Raw genomic sequence first — 19,792 nt, 5'->3', positions numbered from 1 at the left:
AGACTTTTAGGCTTTTTCATCTTGCTGAAACAAAAAAGGGCTTTTGCAAGCCCGTTTCACACGCAGATTACGGAAAATACACAGAAGAAGTGTCTGGGATTTGTTTGATTTTGATTAATTTACACTGTTCACACATGTCCTGTAAAGACATGTGACATATAATGTATGCACTTGGTGGATATTTTTCACAACGTCTTAAGTTTGCTTATTTTATGGGATTTATCTCTCGAGAAACCCTGTGGTGCATTTTTTCCGATTCGATCATACACTGAAAAATCGCCACTAGATGAGATGCCAGTACATGGTCAAAGGACAATTTAACAAAATAACTAAGCAAAATTATTAGGATACATAAAAAATTTGGTGTTATTGTTTGGTTTGCAACTCAACTCAACTTTTATTTATAAAGCACTTTCAAAACCATTAAAATGGACCAAAGTGCTGTTCATGAGTGTTAAACAACTTCAAAATTACGCAGCTTATTGCATGGATACATTTCCTGCTTCAACATAGTCCAAATGGTCTTATTAAAACGTGTCTTCTCTACCTAGATTGACTGGACCAAATTGTGGAACAAAAGATTATGTGTGCTTAAATCAAATCACAGGTGCGAAGACACTAGCCATTGTCCCACCCCAAAGTCTCAAAATTCATCTTGATCGAGTGTTGTCCAGCTACTAGAGAAAATTAGAGAGAGGCCCTGTACCAAATGGCGCACTTCATGTGGACTTTCGGTCATTTTTATGCTCCGAAGTGTGCTCATCAGCGCCCCCTTTGCACCCATGATGCGGTCTTCGGCGAATGTCCCAAATGGCGCACTTCGTGTGGACTTTCGGTTTTGTGGCCTTAAATTGTGTGTGCTTGCTTAGTCTACGAGTCCGTAGGGTGTTCCATCCGTCATTTTTACACTTCGAAGTGTTCTCATCAGCGCCCCCTTTGCACCCATGATGCGGTCTTTGGCGAATGTCCCAAATGGCGCACTTCATGTGTACTTTCGGTCTTGTGGCCTTAAATTGTGTGTGCTCATTTAGTCTAAGAGTCTGTAGGGTGTCCCATCTGTCATTTTTATGCTCCAAAGTGTGCTCATCAGCGCCCCCTTTGCACCCATGATGCGGTCTTTGGCGAATGTCCCAAATGGCGCACCTCATGTGTACTTTCGGTCTTGTGGCCTTAAATTTCATGTGCTCGCTTAGTCTACGAGTACGTAGGGTGTTCCATCTGTCAATTTTAAGCTTTGAAGTTTTCTCATCAGCGCCCCCTTTGCACCCGTGATGCAGACATTGGCAAAGCTTGCACTGTTGCAGGCTCCACACACTTGACCTAACCAGAAGTCCTTGCGAACGAGCAATCAGATGACGGATGGGAGGAGTTCACACTGATGGGCAAATTCTCTTCCTATTTCTGTCCCAAAATGCGACTCCGGAGCACCCTCGTGGACTTGCGTCAAGGGTCCCTAAGGTCTGCACTACATGACATCATCAAAGTGTGGACTCTGAGGAAGTCTACAAGTCCGGAGTGTGCAATTTGGACAGGGCCATTGTTGAGTGAGCGCTTATTCCAGCCTTTGCTCACGTGACTGCATTTGTGCACGCAAAGCAGAGGTGTGCTTTGAACGCTTTCAACGGGCTGATATTCTTCGCCGAACCAGCTGGTTTAAAAAATAATCTTACTGCATGCGGGCCAGTTTTGGCCTGTGGGCCGCCTTTTGCCGACTACTGCACTAGTGCGTTGTGTTCCATTCCATCAAGCTTGCAAACAATTTTAGCTATTAATAAATAAATTTAGTGCGGATAGTGAGGTGCCACCTGATCACTGCTTCATTCCAGTCTGCAAACATTTCTTCGTTGTGAGCACTGATCATTAATGCATTTAAAACTCTGTCAAAGAGTTGAACGATAACTACGTTGCGACAGTTTACACAGGATGTGTTCTGGAAATGTTACTAGGTCTCCAATTCCAGAACCGATCCCATGACTAATTCCAGGACGTGTTTGCGCTCACACAGATGGCATTCTGGCATTTTTATGTCAATTTTCTGGGATAAGCGCGCTGTGTGAAATGGGTTCTAGAAGCACACAATTCTCTAGAATGAGAATGTGTGCCATAGCTTTAAGATTTGTCATCCCTGAAGTTTAAGGGCTTGGCCTAAGGTTTATATGGAGGGGAGTGTCCACATACTTTTAGGCCATTAAAGGTGACATAGAATGATTGAACGGGGTATTTATCCTTGTTCTGTGATGTGACATGTAGACCAAAAATATTTTGTTTGGGTCTGTAATGCCTAAAAACCTCTCTCAGATAGCTCTATTAGGGTGGGGGATTTTAAACAAGTGGTTTTGCACCAATTTGGCTCCCCCTACTGGCTTAACTTGCAATCTCATTACTGATTGGCTGACTTTGCTGCCACTCAAAAAGTGTAGCCAATTATTTTAAAGTGGAGGGGCAGTGAGATGCCTGTGATGTCATAAGCATCAGTTTTTCAGATTGGGACGTTTTCTGGCTGACATTTCTAAAAGAGGAATTTCTATGAGACTGAGATGTTTAGCATGTATTGCACTTTTTGTATATGCGGGTAGACTACCATTATTCAACAAAGACAAGGTAAAAATGGTTTTTCATTCTCTGTCCCCTTTAAAGCCAGAAAAAAAAAACACTTTGGAAAAGGGAGTCGGACCGACTACCAAAACCCACTTGTAGCCAATCAGCAGTAAGGGGCGTGTCTACTAACCAACATCGTTGCCTGGGTTGTGTATGTGTAGGGCGGGTCTATCAAAAAAAGGTCCAGATTCTATTGGGGTAGGGGTGTGTTTGTTTAGGTGATTTCAAATGTCAACATTGGCTTTCAGAAATCATGCACCCCACCTTTAAGTGTACACCAAGATTTACCCACTGTAATAAATCAATGCAATTGAAAATGTGAAGGATGGTTTACAAAAAAATGTCTATTTCATGGAAGAAAGCAAAAAGAAACATGGGTTTAGAAAAAGAAACATTTGTGATAAAAACTATTTTTGGGTGACCTAGTAATTTAAGTTGCATAGTAGTTTACACTCAAATAGCAAAATCAATTTCTGATTACATGACCTTTGCTTTCTGGATTTAATTAAGCAGTAAAAGCACATAAAACCTTAAACTGCAAAATGCATTTGGGCACAATGCAAAAAAAAAAAAAAAAATGCTATCTTCCTTCCTACAACACAACTGAAGTAAGCTAAAAATAAGTAACTAAACAGCCTCCCTCCTGTGTCCAACACCACGAGCTACTAGTAGCCTGAGCAGATATTTATCACTATTGATCTACCTGGTCCTCGCCAGGCCCTTTTGTTCTCTCGGCTCCAGGCTCTGACCTCAATTAAGTTATGAATTTCAATCTGATGGACTGAGAGCGTGTGGCCAACGCAGCAGTGCAGGAAGAGAGTGGATTAATTAAAGACGGCGGCTCCGAGATTCACCCTTTACTGCTGGTGTTTTGTGTTGTTTTTAAGGGGAGAGAGCGAGAGAGAGAAAGAGAGAAAATTGAAACTAAATTTTAAACCAAACTAGACTTATACAACCAGTGGTGGTGTTCCCGTAGATCAGTGGGTAGAGCATGGCATTAGCAGCACAAAGCTTTGGAGTTCGATTCCCAGAAGCACACATACATTCAACGTAAAAACGTATAGCTTAAAGGCAACTGCAAGTTGCTTTGGATTAAAGTGTCTGTCAAACGCATGCAATTCAGTGGACAATGAAGATGTGCTGCATCAGCAGTTTTCTGTAAATAAAGATTATTTAACCATTTACAACGACACCTAAACTAACCCTACAACCTTGTTTTCCACAATTCGGTAAGCAAAGCACCAATCATGTTTCAGTATGCAAATACTGCATTGTGATGAGGTCATGTCTGCTGGTTTCATTTTATGCGAGATGCTCCTAATGTTCTTAGTCAATTTTCATTGAGTTTCCAAATAAAATACTCTTCATCAGCAATTACACACTACCGTACAGATACAACATGCACCCACAAAGTGAGCTTTATAGTTGACTGTCCTATTCGCTCTACAGTCCTGAAAATAGAGATATGAAGTCATGGACAGACAGACTGTAACATTTTCATTGCTTTTACTGTAATTGCTCAAGTCTTAAAAAGACTTTATCAGTACGTCTGTCACTGTATCACATCATAACTATTTTCTATGAGCTCCTTGTGATCAGGTTGAAAGACGAAGCCCCTAAAACCTCCCCAGTTACTTTCAATTATGCAGAGAGAATGTAATACATGTTGTCGCTTCGATTTTGTCCAGGTGGCTGTTGACAGGTGGCATATGAGCTAATCGGAAAGAAAAAGGGGGGCGTTTTTGCTCCTATTGTGGTGCGGCTTGATCCAGGATTACACCGAAACGCCACAAAATTCAGACCGTCATACCTCCCAGCCATCAGCTGATTAATTTCAATACACTTTTCAATAGCGTTTGTTATCCCTCCCCCCAATTTTTAATCAACAAATTTATAATATAAAGCACTTTTATCTTTATTTAAAACTAAGCTGAAATCGGATCTCAGGTCGGATGAACACTATTGTACTATTACAAGGTTCACCCAGGACATGCACACTGTAATGCGTAAAGAAATCATCTTAATGTCATCCTTTTCATTTCATGTATTTTCAAACGCAGACATGGCTCTTGAACCTACAGTAATGAGTGGCTACTAAGTTTTATATTGCTATCAAATCATACTTCCTAGAAGTATTAACATAGTATAATAATTTTGGCAGGAGCTCTAGCATGATTTATCACAGTCATATTTTCTCTTGCCACCTGAACGCTACTTAATAAATCTGCCCTCAATAATTTTACTCCAGAAGTCCAACTGCCTTAATGTTCACCTTCTGCTGGTCAGCACTGTAACCCAGCACTAAACACTGAAGGACTTCTTAGTTTCTAAGTGGCTGTGGAATTGTTAAAATCCCAAAAGCAACAAGAAAGTTATACATCTCTAATCCTATCCCTAGTGAGCTTGAAATATACATCATATACATTGCTGTATTTATGCAGCTGTTTGCCTGTCACTTATTTAAACTTTGTTTAGTGCTGGGAAAAGATTAATTGCGATTAATCGCATACAAAATAAAAGTGATTTTTTGCATTATATATGAGTGTGTGCTGTTTGTTATTATTATGTATATATATATATAAATACACACACATTCATGCATGTATTTAAGAAACATTTACATGTGTATATATATTTATTTATATTTTTATATATTCCATATGATATACAAGTAATTAAGAATTATATATATATATATATATATATATATATAGACCGTTTCAGCAGTAACAACATAAACAAGCGGCTGTCGCGGTCCGCACGTAACTTCCGGTAAACTCCGCTAAGAATAAATAACAACAAAGTTCTTTAAACGTAGTTTATTTATATAACAAGCAAAAAAACAACACATAGATTACCTAGGAAACCAAAACATTTGTTATTTTCGACGAGGCATTCGTTCAAGAGATCAGTTTAGTAACTAGTCAGACCATTAAAAAAACGAAACCGGAAGTAAAGTTCGGATCCAGACGTGTATCACGTGCATCCGATGAAACCGTCTATAAAAAAAATTCTAAAATGAATATGTATGTGTGTGTGGTTAAATATACATAATAATTACACACAGTACACACACATATATTATGCAAAATTTTATTTTGAATACAATTAATCGTGATTAATCTATGCCCAGCACTAAATTTGTTATTTACTGGCAACAATTTGTTAAAATTTAAATCAACATTAAACATTAACAAGTCTTTGGGCTCTATTTTAACGATCTGAAACGCAAGTGCGAAGCGCAACGCGCAAGTGAGTTTGTGGGCGGATCTTGGGCGCTGTTGCTATTTTCCCGGCGTGAGAAATAACTCTTGCGCCGGGCGCAAATCAATAAGGGGTTGGTCTGAAGTAGGTTCATTATTCATAGGTGTGGTTTGGGCGTAACGTCAAATAAACCAATCAGAACGCTAGCCAACATTCCCTTTAAACGCAAGGGCGCAAGTTCCATGGCGGGTTGCTATTATTATGACGGATTTACCAGGCGCACGCCAGGAGCGGTTCACAGCCGAGGAGACCGACGTCCTTGTACGGGGGAATCCCACGCTTGCCAGCATAAATCGGGCACGCCGTGTAACGGGAGGTGGATCTGCCTCAGGACTTGACGCCAGCAGAGGACATCGCTGCGTCCACCCTCACCGCTGAAAGGGTTTGGGGGCTTTGAAATCGGACCCAAGAAACGCAAGCAAGGTCCAACCCCAAAGTACTCTTACAAATCAAGTTCATATACATTAAGGTTTCTTATGAAAACATTTTAACTATTATTTACATAAAATAAACGTAATACAGCCACACAACAAAGTTATGAAAATATTTTAATCTTTCTTTGCATGAGAATAAATAAAAACTATCACCACAATGCTCACCACTATGATTCCCCTTATCTCGTGTATTAATATTTTTAAGTGTAACAATTTATGATTTGCAAAAATAACTGTTGCATCTGTGTAGATTAGATAAGCAAAGTATATGCGCGTTGTGCACGCTATTATGGTCAAGCATGCGCCCTTAAAATAGCATAATGAACCACGCGCAACGCGCCACTGACTTTAGACTAGTTTTTTTTGGTTAGTAGCGCAATTGTTTTTTGAAACTGCAAAATAGCATAAGAGATGGTTTGCGCCGCAACACGCCTCCTTTTTGCGCTGAACCGCCCAGGGAGCGCAAGTTCATTCCCTAGTTTGCTGACGTGCATCTGTGGAGGGAAAAACCCCGCTGTGCGCCGGCGCAAAATACGAATGATACATGCGTCACTGACAAAGTCAATTGCGCTGGGTGCAAGATAGGGCCCTTTATCTTTACAGTAACTAAAATAATAATTTAAATAATCAAAATCTGAAGGAAAAACTGAAAAAGGTTGATGGTTTCTGGTTCCCAGAATGCTGTGCATGAGGCTGTTATTTTAGTTTTATTCTGTTAAGATAAAGACTTGTTAAATGTTCATTTAACTTTGAACAAACTGTTGCCAGTAAGTAACATGCAGGGTTCCCACAACTTAGTTAACTTCAAACTCAAGGACCTTTCAAGGACTTTCCAGGTCCAATACCTCAAATTCAAGGACTAAATGTGGGGACACATTTCAAGTGAAGCAAGGTTACATTGTGTTACCTTTAAAGATACATTGTTACAGTTCCCTTTCGAGGGAACTCGCGCTGCGTCACTACGGTGACACTTTGTGGACGCCTCCAAGAATAAGTGCGTCTGAATGTGTATATCAGATTCAACTAATGGTGAGGCTTAATGACAAAGACAGGGTGACGCGGGAGCCAGGAAGTATATCGCTATCTGAAATATTGCCAAAGGCGTTACAGCAGTGCAGGAAGTATGGCAGCAAGGGAGACGCAGCGCCTCGTTCCCTTCACAGGGAACAACAGTTACATATGTAACCCGAGACATTTTCATTTGTCAAACACAACTATTCAAAAAAGCATTTTGGTATGAATCAACATTCGCATACAGAAGATATAAGCATTTAAAGCGAACAGTTTAGCACGCGTGCTTAAAAAGTCTAGAATTTTTATGATATTATCCTACACTACACAGGGAATAATATGGATTTTTTTCCAGAAAACTTCTTGCATAAAATAGATTCAAGCACTTTCAATGACCTGTATCTATATATGTATAATTTCAAAAACTTCCCAGGGCCTTGAATTTTTTCCACAGATTCACAAACTTTCAAGGATTTCAAGGACCTGTGGGAACCCTGCATACATTTAAATCTACATTAAGTTACTGGTAAACAGCTGCCAGTAATACTGTAATTTCTACAAACATTTTTAAAAGTGATTATTTTAAACTAAATCTTGACTGATTTCTATTCACATTTCTCTTGTCCACCATGTTTTTACATAAGCTTATTGAAATGCATTTTAGGATTGCCTTCTTAGTGAAACATACATGCAATGCTCCTATCTTTCAAGCAAGCCAAACATTTAAAAATAAAGGTGCTTCACCCATAATACGTTTAAAAAATCTACTGATTTCCTAATTAATCTCTGACCTGTTATTACACGCACATTAACTTACATGATACATGCATGCCATAGAAAGCCGGTGATAAAACATCAATTTCATATAATATTCCTCTATGTTCGCTAAAAAAACTCAACTCTGGGGATTTTAGATTACTGTTAAAACAGAACAATAGTACAACATTGATTGTTTTCTAGGCAACACTTTTGCTCTCCACCCACACAATAAAGGTCCACAAAAATGAATGTCATTTGCAAATGTTCTGATTAAACGGGCTTGTATAATGCAAACAATTTGGATGATTACTTCCAATTGATTTGTCTTAGCGAGAATCAGATCAAGCCAGTGACCGCATAACTGTACTTCACTGTATTAATTTTCCAATGCAGTATTCAGCCAGCTTAAGACAAAGCCAAATCTCCCTTTATAACCAGTAGCGTTTTTTTTTTTAATACAGCTACCTGCTTACAGTCGATCGCTTAACGTCTATTGAGATATGCTGATACAATATCTCTAAATGATTAAAGTACAGCTCAGGGAGAGACGACAGTTCAGTGAGACCTCACAGCAGTATATTTGAACTGTTCTGGAAAGGTAAAATATACTGGTATACAAAATAGGATTTATAGGACTAATATTTAATTCATAAACCAACTTTTTGGCTCGTAAACCAATCATAAATATGTATTTTAAGGATGGTATCACATTGTCTGCGCAGAAATCTCTGACAACAGGCAAATATTGTTTATTTTAAATCTGTGCTTTTCTCTAGACTTTAATTCATTCACATTTCCAAGCGTTATCTTTTCTTAATCGGTTCTTCTCTATTGGTATATGTGTTTTTAAACTCACCTGACAATTGATATCAGCATTATTTTGCAGGAGCAGGGACACCAGGTCTTTGTGGCCTCTATCACACGCCCAATGCAGAAGAGCTCGACCCTTAAACACAATAAAACAAATATGACTAAATATGACAAAAAAATTAAAATACTAAAACTTTATTACTAAAAATATTAAAAATGACTAAAAATAACAATTGATAGGACACAAACTATTAGTGAAAAATATTTTTGTTAACTTAAGTAAAAATGCAATTTATCTTTAATTTACACTACTTATTAAAGTATTCAAATATTCTCTTCACTTCCTGTTATAAAAAATGGCTATCGGGGACTTGCTATTGGGACGTAATCCACTTTGTTTTCTTATTTCAGAATCTGTTTCAATCAGTCACGAAACCGTAATGGTGACCTTAAAGGGCCTATTATGCCCGTTTATTACTAGATGTAATATAAGTCTCAGGTGTGTCCAGAATGTGTCTGTGAAGTTTCAACTCAAAATTCCCCACAGATCACTTATTATAGCACGTTTAAAAAATGCCCCTATTTTCGTGTGTGTACCTTTAAATGCTAATGAGCTACAGCTCCTCACTCTCTTTGCCTAAGAGACAGTGAGGACTTTTATCTGATTTCTATGAATACAGTCTGATACAATATTATCTCACTATTGGAATATGGCGAACAGCGTACAACTCGCTGAAGGACGGAAACTATGGTAATGTGGGACTGTCAATCACTGGGCATGGGCGGGGTTTTATAAATGTGACTTCACATTAACAAGAAAATCAAAACAGCAAGTCTAAGGAGACTCCTTTGGTATAATAAGGATTAAAAAGAAGAAGAGGGTGGATTTCTTCATTGTAGGGTGGTTGTGTCCACACACTGCCAACACACATTTATGTCCAAACACCTTGTAAAAGTTGATTTTGTATAATTGGTGCACTTTAAGGTGTATGTCTCAGACCAAAATGCATGTTTGTGGTGTTTAAAAAAAGATTAATTTGCACATTCATTTCTTAAAGCAGACAGGGTTTAGGTTAATCCAGGACTAGGCCTTATTAATATTAGGTCATTTTAAAAGTTTTTACAAACATACCTTACAAAAAACATTACATGTGTGCATCAAAACAATGTCAACAAAATATGTTACAGGGGACATATCACAAAATCTGACTTTTTCCATGTTTAAGTGCTATAATTGGGTCCCCAGTCCTTTTGTCAACCTAGAAATTGTGAAAAAGATCAACCCAGTAACTTAGTTTTGGTAAACCATTCTCTGCAAGCATGTAAAAAATAGGTCATTGAAATTTGGCTCCCCCTGTGATGTCTGAAGGGGATAATACCACCCTTTAATCTGCAATATCCAATCACAGCACTGCCATTTAGTGCAGAGATAAACTCATTTGCATTTTAAACGTCAAATGTTTTATCAAACCTACAAAGTGGCAATTTTAACATGTTATAATAAATTAGCTGGTATTACTATTTTGAGATAAAACTTCATGTACATACTCTGGGGACACCAAAAACTTTTAAGACATCTTAAAAATGAAATTGAGTTGAAATTTCCCCTTTAAAATTAAACAGGACATGGTGTTTTTAAATTGAAGCAGCTCAAACATGCCTTTTAGTCTGGTACTAGGATAAGCCCTATCCAGGAAACCGCCCCAAATTATACCACTTCCATGGTTTTCTCTCAAAATGCACACCAGTAATGTTTTTCTACACTGTTAAAAAAAATAAACCTCACAAAAACATTACTGATGTGCGTTTTGATACAAAACAATGGCACTGATATATGTTAATATGTGAGTGTAATGCGTTTTTAAATTTGTTTAAATCGGTATCGGCCCAAAAAAATCCTATCGGTGCATCCCTAAAATTAAGGCAAATATGCACTTTAGTCTGGGACTAGGATAAGCCCTGTCCGGGAAACAAAAACACAAAAAAATGAAACACTAGTAAAAGCTATAAAAAACTCTCGTTGCCACACTGTCAGCATCAGATGGAATCGAAACCCGATAGCTCTTATGAAAAAAGGAAAAAAAATCCCATGTATGGTCAGTCGGCAAAGTCAAATCCCATAATTCAATCCCTTCCTCTAATTTATATACAATCATTAAATAAACTTTCTCTCTCTCTTTAAGCATCTGAATGAGCAGAAGTCGGGAGGTGTCTGGAATATTTAATAATAGTGGGTATTTGCGAAAGACCTCTTCAGCCCAAAACCATTGAACTGTCCACTCCTTTAGATGGATGAATCCCTCTTCACCTCCAACACATTCATTTATTCGCTTTTGTTATGCAGACCTGTATAAAGTTAACTTCACAATAGATTTCTCTCGTCTAGAAAAAATAAATTATGCACAACAATTTATAACTCAGAGCCTTTAGACCCAACTATTTAACGATGTGCTGACAGGATGAGTTCTTCTCTGGCCGGCGTCAGGCGAGGGAGAAGGGCATTGTGGGAGGGAAAGACCACGGGCGCTACAGAAACAAATTGCAGTGGGACGGCAGAGTCTTTAGCCGTGATTGATGGGGTCCTAGGGACAAAAAGAGAGTAGACCCTTGATCACCGATGCCGCCCCCCTCTCCGACTGCCACCCGGGCCTGAAGCCGCATGTCCCTATCAAGGCTGTAGAGTTCATTTTTCAGTGAAGGCCAATTAGATGAAGCAAACTCCTTAAGTCGTATTCCATGACTGAAATTATATTGATCTCCACTGCTGCATGTTAAAATTGATATTTATGATGCCTTACACCACGAGGGTTTTTTTCTTCCTTTTTTAGGGGTGTGGGGGTAGGGGCTGTTTGTCAAATTTTCATCAGAGACAGACATTTTTCTTTTCTCCTCCCAAGACGTCCCATTCTCTGCTCCACAGTCTTAAAATTCTGGCATCACTAACAAAACATTACAAAGAAGTATGATGGTATTACTGCATATTTTTGGTTGACATGGTACCATAATAAAACCATGAATTTTATAATAATACATATCCCATGGCATTACTATTTGATACCATCAATGGCACAACCACAGCCTGCTTATTTGTAATTGACCATAACTTAATACAGTGGTAATGGCCAAAAAAAAGGTGAAATTAGATAGTTAGCTACCAGCAGTATATAGTGCTCCGGTATAGCTCAGTATTAAGGGCTCGTTATAGTTCTGCGTAGTGCCAACGCCGTAGCCGCAACGGCGCGTCGGTTTTCATTTATACTTTTGCGTCGTCGTCCGCGTCGACGTGCAAACACACGCGCAGATGGCTGGTAGGGAGTATCCACGCGTGTAACCACAGTAGCAGCGCTTGCGGTCCGCGTAGAACTGACACGCTGTTAAAAATTTTGCGAGGTGCACGTCAGTCTACGCAGAGCTACGGATAGCCTACGGCGTAGAGTTTACCCACGACTGTAAATCGTGCTTTAGGGCATTGCATTAGCAGGGCAGAAGATCTTAAGTTCGAACCTAAGAAATACACATACTGATTTATACCTACAAATGTAGTTTGGATAAAAGCATCTGCCGAATTATTAACTCTTTCCCCACCATTGACGAGATATCTCGTCAATTAAGAGAAAATGCTTCCCCGCCAATGACGAGATTTTCCGTCTTTCCGCAATACCGCTAATATTCCACTTCTGCAACTTTTTAAACCCGGAAGTATTGCCCTATGGCAAGCTGCTGCATGTCCGTGTCTGATTTAAAGATCGCTTTGAATGGGATCTCTATGAAAAGTCCGTCACAAAAATGGAATTATCTCGTCTTTTTGCTCAAAATGTGGTGTTTTTGCAGAAACCTACCCATATTCAAAAGCTGATTGCAAAAGAACCACTGAAGGTAGGATGAAACGTTTTTTTTTTTTTTTTGAAAGCAGAGGGTCTGTTCTTTCATTTGGTATATTGTATGTTTATATATTTAAAGAAGAACATTTTCTGGAAGGCATTAAACTTTGGTGAAAATCATGAAAAACGCTGGCTCTGGCTGGCAACTTTTTTTTAAAACGCTGGCGGTGAAAGAGTTAAAGGGGCTATAGCTTGAAAATCGGACTTTTTCCATGTTTAATTCCTATGATTGGGTCCCCAGTGCTTCTAGCAACCTTGAAAATGTGAAAAAGATCAACCCAGTAACTTAGTTTTGGTAAACCATTCTCTACAAGCACATGAAAAAATAGGTTGTTGAAATTTGGCTCTCCTTATGATGTCATAAGGAGCTCTAATTATAATAATACCGCCCCTTAATCTGCACTATCCAATCACAGTACTGCCATTTAGGGCAGAGAAAAAGAGAGAGAGAAAAAATAATTCAGAGCACAATTGAGTTTCAATTGCAACAAACCACCATCATTGTGATCAGTGTTTGCACTTCATCCGCTCATTTGCATTTTAAAGGACACACCCAAAATGGCACATTTTTGCACACACCTACAAAGTGTCAATTTTTACATGCTATAATATATTATCTATATGGTATTTTGAGCTAAAACTTCACATACGTGCTCTGAGGACACCAAAGATTAATTTGACATCTTAAAAAAGTCTTATGCCATACACCCTTTAAATGTAATCACAAAAATGTTCATTGTTAGTTCATGTTAGCTAACGCATTAACTGATGTTAACAAATACAACCGAAAAACCAACATCCGTCTCAATCCTCTACCCAAGCGGAAGAATCCCAGAAAGAGTAAAGATGCAGAAAATCCCACTGATTACACCTTCCTGTCTCTATGTAAGAGCTCTGGATTAAGTGTGACAGCCTTGGACTTCACTGCGGGTCGGTGCATTGAACAGGCCTGAGAGCGGATGAATAGGAAACCTCTTGCTTTACAATGTCTTTGCCAAAGAGGGTGGAGAGCTGCTGGCTCAATTGCCCGTAATTGATGGGGCTGCTCCAGCACGGACAGAGAGAGAAAAGGAAAGCAAGAAATTCTTGGGACATTTGCACAAATAAATCCGACCCTCTTTTGTTGGGGCAAAGGGGCTCGTGTGTGTCGGAGGCGTGTGGGGACCTGCTGTCCTCTGGGTATTTAAGGCATCACCATTACAATAAGACAGACACACAATATCCATGTGTCACACAATAAAGACGATTCATAAAAAACAAATAATGAATGTCAAGCAAAAGCTCTTCAATGTTATGTTTGTGTGTGGTCAGCACAAATGTTAACTGGTAGGGCATGGCATTACCAGCGGCAAGGTTACAGATTTGATTTCCACTGAATTCATGTACTGATTTAAAAATGATGCATTATATTATGGAAAAACTCACTTGCTTTTCTGCTATGTATACTCCAATAAAAGAAATATAAGATGACTTTACCAAACGGTGTAAAAAAAAAAGTAAAAAAAAAAAAAAAAAACGTAAAGTTACCTGGTTGTCTTAAAAATTTTAGTTCATTCAACTAAAAAAATATATATTTTTAAAAGTTTTTCAATTAAATAATTTAAAAAAAATATTTGAATGCAACTAGGTAACTTCATTTGTCAAAAAGTTTTAATAGATCTATTTGAGAGGAATTGTGCATTTGTCTTATAACAGGAAAATAGTTGCATGATGGCATTACATGTTATTGAATCTGTAAACTGAAATAGTTTTTCTTTTAAGATTTTTTTTTCGCCATGTTCTGTGATCTGAGTATTACATATGTTCAGCAATGTTGATGCTGAAATTATATATTGTGCAGCTCTGAATGCTAAATGCATAAAAGTAAATGCCATCAACCTAAACTATATACTACTCTGAACATGTATGATATCTGCTCCTTTCAATCATCCACATTTACTTGTTTAAACATAGTTTGGTTCAGAAATAAAATCCTTTTTATTGTGGTGGTACTATAGTGCAGTAACCATATCACAGGGTAACACCAAAAGTGTTTAAATATTACTACACAGTATTGCCATGGTCCAGAAAGATCATAATCTAATATCCGGCCAATACAGAAAACTTATAACACTGTTACAGTTTCTCGTTGACCGATCTGTTTTAGAGATCATGGAGTCGTGTGGCAGCACAGCATAATCATTCAGTGATTTTATCCGACTGCATGACATGCATGTAAATCTAAACGTGTCTGTGTTCTGCAATCCAAAGGTTCATGCGCCTCTTTGGTCATCATGCACCTTGAATACTTGATCTATTATTATCATCATCATCATCATTAAGATTATTTGTCAACTGCCCTGCTCCACTGTACGGTAAGGGTAATGTATCGACCCTTGAAGAGATAGGCCGACCCCGAGGAGGTCAAAAGGCAGCCATGAAGCTCATCTCAACCCAAATTAAAGCCAGGCAACAGCTTCTGCTGAAAACATCAAATGGTATTATGTTTAGAGCGCCGATCATACATCAATTCTTAATGCTGTAGCGGGTTAAAGCCACGTTTTGTGTTTATGTTAAAAGTGATGCTTCATTCTTCACAGGTGTGACCTTGAACATACAGCACAGCTGAGAGTTGCCTTCCGTTCTGTACTTAATATTTCTGACCTTCAAAATCACAAAGACTAAATGCACATATTTATTTTTGTGCTGTGAGAACAAATGCGTAATGTAGTATGTACTCTTCAATGCTTTAGAAAAATGCTTTTTTATAGTAGAGAGGAGGCAATGGAGAGAAATTGGATTTTAAAATGTCAAAAATCAGAATTGAAATTTGGTCAGTCACAATAAAAACATAAGGACCACTAAAGCATAAATATATATTAAATACAATAGATATAAATAATATCCTAACAGGGTAATATAAGATTAAAGACAATGCATAATAACATCTAGTATAAAATTAGTGGTAATTTTATACTATACCCTTTATAAAAAGGATAAAATGGAGCATTACAAAACAGGCACTTTTATAATTCTAAACAATCCACCTGAATTTTAAGCTCCAAATTTATATCATTTACTCTTAAAGGGACCAATAATTCACTAGTGCCCTCTAGAGACCTATGTGTGGAACTGCACCACGAGACAAACAATGGTGGATTGACAAAGGCTGCCATCTGGCCCGACCTGATGGTGAGCCAACTGGTTCCCCACTTTGAGGATTGCAATGCTGAAAGAAATAAAACAGGCCAGTTGGTCACGATGATACATGAATAAAAATGGGATGAACGGGTGGATGGCACTTCCAGTGACCTTTGCTGTTTATCCGTGTGGGAAAAACTGATCTCCTCACACGGACAGAAACAGAGAACGAGCTTTGAAGTGTTCTGGAAGAATAAAATACAGTGTCGACAGAATTATTTTGTTCATACCTCTTCGTCTTTTGCGTTCACGTCCACTTTCTTGGAGCTGATGGCCTTGCTGACGTGTTCGATGTTGTTCTCTCGGCAGTAGTCGAAAATATTTTTGTCCTCTTCCCTGTGGTCGGACAAAGCGAAAGAGAAAACATCTGGAGTTAAAAAACAATACCAAATCAAATCACCAAATCCTGTAAAAAAAAAAACACACTCAAAGATACGCTTAAATCAGGGTTCCCACACTTTAGTTAACTTCAAATTCAAGGACCTTTCATGGACTTTCCAGGTCCAATACCCTCAAATTCAGGGACACATTTGAAGTGAGAGCAAGGTTACATCGTGTTACCTTTAAAGATACATTGTTACAGTTCCCTTTTGAGGAGACTCGTGCTGCGTCACTAGCGGTGACACTTTGGGGACGCCTCCAAGGGTAAGTGCGTCTGAATGTGTATATAAAAATTCAACCAATGGTGAGGCTTAACAACAAAGATAGGGTGACGCGGGAGCCAGGAAGTATATCGCTATCTGAAATATTGCCAAAGACGGCGTTACAGGGATGCAGGAAGTATGGCAGCAAGGGAGACGCAGCGCCTCGTTCCCTTCTAAGGGAACAACAGTTACATATGTAACCCGAGACGTTTTCATGTGTCAAACACAACAATGCAAAAAAGCATTTTGGTATGAATCAACATTCGCATACAGAAGATATAAGCATTTAAAGCAAACAGTTTAGCACATGTGCTTAAAAAGTCTAGAATTTTTATGATATTATCCTACAATACACAGGGAATAATACGGATTTTTTTCCAGAAAACTTCTTGCATAAAATAGATTCAAGCACTTTCAATTACCTTTATCTACGTATGTATATTTTCAAAAACTTCCCAGGGCCTTGAATTTTCCCCTAGATCCAAAACTTTGGAAACCAGGGAACAAACACACCAGGGTTTCCCACAGCACTTTGCAGTTCGGGTGGCCCACCTAAGCTGGGAAACCCTACCGCCTTAACTAGGTCGTCCAAAAAAATAATAATAATAATAATTTGCTGCACAAAAGGCTGTCAAGTGCATCTGGAGAAGTGCTTCACAACACGAGCGGGCACGCGCGCCACGCGGCCGAAATTACGTGGTCTGTCACTGTCTGCAGGATAACTAGCCAGTTGATAAAACATCTCGGAGAATAGCGTGAGCGTGCACATGGTCTTCAAAATTAAGTTTTATTTGAGTGTTTTTAATATAAATTTAATTTCATTTTCATCATTACGCGTACGCCCTGCACCTTTGATTGCCATCAATCATAGATTTCTGCGGGAAACCCTGCACACGTATAAAAAATGTGTATAAAAACATCTGTCGAATGCATAATTGTAAATGTAAATTCCCAGATCCTTGAATAAAATGCTAAATTTTCAAGTAACCGTTTACCAAAAAAAATCACGAATCATGAATTTTGAAACTTGTGTGGTTTTCTTCCACTGAAGACAGAAAGGCATGATGTCATAATGTTCAACCTGCTATTTCCACATAATAAAAATTATTAAACATTTGTCGGCATCTACTTTCATTATAAAGAAGATTTTTGGGTGAAGTATCCCTTTAACATAACCACCAGAGCCATTCTGGTCGACTGGACACATCAGAAATTACAATGGGATTGTTTTTATCCCCATTGATTCACACCGGTATTTAATACTGTTCATTTAAATCAAATCACCCCGGATGAATGTTAATACAAAGCGTAAACAAGGCCAAAAGTGATGTGCACAGGTGCAGAATCCTACAAACATCACATTACTGGCAGGAGTCTCATGGTCACCCACCCCTCCACCTCTGTGGTGCTTCATATGAGCCGGGCACACGCCATAGCAGTTTTAATTATTTTCCTCTCTAATCACCTTGTGGCATTTGGGCCAAGCAAGGCAGGGCAAAGCGGAGCGATGGATCAGGAGGGAGAGAGAGAAAAGGGTTATAAGGGATGAGGTACAGTTGGTGGGTGAAATCTCATTAAGAGATTTACCCCTGCTCCTCTTGCCCATGTAGGATGGCAGATTAATTGCATTTGGAACCCCTATTGTGTGGTCGCCCCTCACTCTCATTGCAGAGGTGGGGTGGATGAGACTGGCAGTGGATGGGACCTCTGTGCCTGTGTTGCCAAATTACTGAGAGTACACAGTATAGAAATATCACCAACAATTTTATACACCATCTTTTATTATTCTAAACAAAATATTTACAAGAAACTCATAATAAGATTAAAATGTTCATGTGTATGGGAACTCTGGCCTTACTAGTATTTCATAAGTGTGTGTGTGGTCCTTCTGTGACCCAGTATGTCTGTGCCATGTGGGCATCATCCGTCTCCCGGGGCAACTAATCAATAAAAATGCTCATTCGTCACATTGATGCAGGCCTGTGCTCCTAAACCTGAGCGCACACGCGTGCAAGCTTACACCAGATTAATGGCCCACTGATAAAGGATGTGGCATCAGCACTGCCGCCAAGCATGCTGGGAAGGTCATCGGCTACTCTGTCATTCCACATTACCTGACCAACCATTTGTGGGAGAGCAAACTAAATGCAAGCTGTGTTTAGTTCTATATTATGATTAGGGTCAATGAAATATTTCACTTTACATTTAAGCATATGGATTTTCAAACTATTTTGTCAGCTAAACCCCCTTAAATTACAATTAATTGTAATTAATTAATTGTTTTTCATCAACTCACGAACCCCATGAAATTCCCTCGCAAAACCCAGTTAAACAAGTAATAGTATAATATTTATTAGTTCAGTTTACAAAATAAAAGGGAAAGATAAAAGCTTTAAAAGATTTTCAGAGGACACTGTACAAATAAAACCCTACAAACACAAATAAAATATCTACTAAAATAAAAAAACATTATAATATGATATTAACATAAATTGATATTAACATACTATTTATTACAACTTGCAACTTAAAAAAAACTTACATAAAACACTTGCTAACAAAAATATAAATTTTTATTGTTTCTTCTGAGAACGAAAAGAAAATTGTCAAATAGGAGGTCCAACAACAGGTATCAAAAAAAAAAAAACTAAGTAAAATACTACTGACATATTAACATACTTTTTATTAAAACTTTTATTTTTTTGTTTAAAAAACAAACAAAAAAATTATGCATAGGGTATATCCTGACAAATATTAACATTTAATTTAACCCGACGAGACAATGCCATTTATTTTTGACAGAATGCCTAAAAAATATTTATATAAACATCATATTTTCAAAACAAATATAATGAACTGGTGGATGATACACTTTTTGGGCAGGTCACTTGTTATTTCCCATGCGATCACAGATACCCTCTTGCATACGGATGGAACACCAAATTGTTTTACATTTACGTCTGGATTAGCAAAACAACACTGGAGAGGCCATTTAGATTTAATCAAATCCTAACAAGAAATTTGAATATGCAGGAGGGCTCTCAATCACCAAAGCTGGAAATTGGAACGCAGTGAAGCAGTTGGCATGGCGGTCTGATCGGGTCACGCCCGAGGTGGGCCGCTCAGCGACCGTCAAATGGGGAAGAGAAAGGAGAACGGGATGTTAATTGCCTCTTCGCTTTTCTGTCCCTAAAGAATGACTAGCATACAC

The 19,792-nt window shown here is 38.4% G+C and overlaps 1 protein-coding gene across 1 annotated transcript in view; it reads right to left on the bottom strand.

Annotated features, from left to right (window-relative positions):
* The window catches only part of acbd6 (acyl-CoA binding domain containing 6), a 45,879-nt gene that overhangs the window by 21,416 nt on the left and 4,671 nt on the right, over positions 1-19,792 (bottom strand). The window contains exons 5-6 of the mRNA XM_065248429.2: positions 16,168-16,273; positions 8,923-9,012 (exon numbers count right to left, since the gene is read on the bottom strand). Coding sequence (XP_065104501.1) covers positions 8,923-9,012; positions 16,168-16,273 — 196 coding nt within the window. The remainder of the gene's footprint in view (positions 1-8,922; positions 9,013-16,167; positions 16,274-19,792) is intronic.

The sequence above is a fragment of the Paramisgurnus dabryanus genome, chromosome 11, assembly GCF_030506205.2.
Source record: "Paramisgurnus dabryanus chromosome 11, PD_genome_1.1, whole genome shotgun sequence".
Taxonomy (NCBI): Eukaryota; Metazoa; Chordata; class Actinopteri; order Cypriniformes; family Cobitidae; genus Paramisgurnus; species Paramisgurnus dabryanus.
This window is presented reverse-complemented; position numbering and strand designations above follow the sequence as displayed.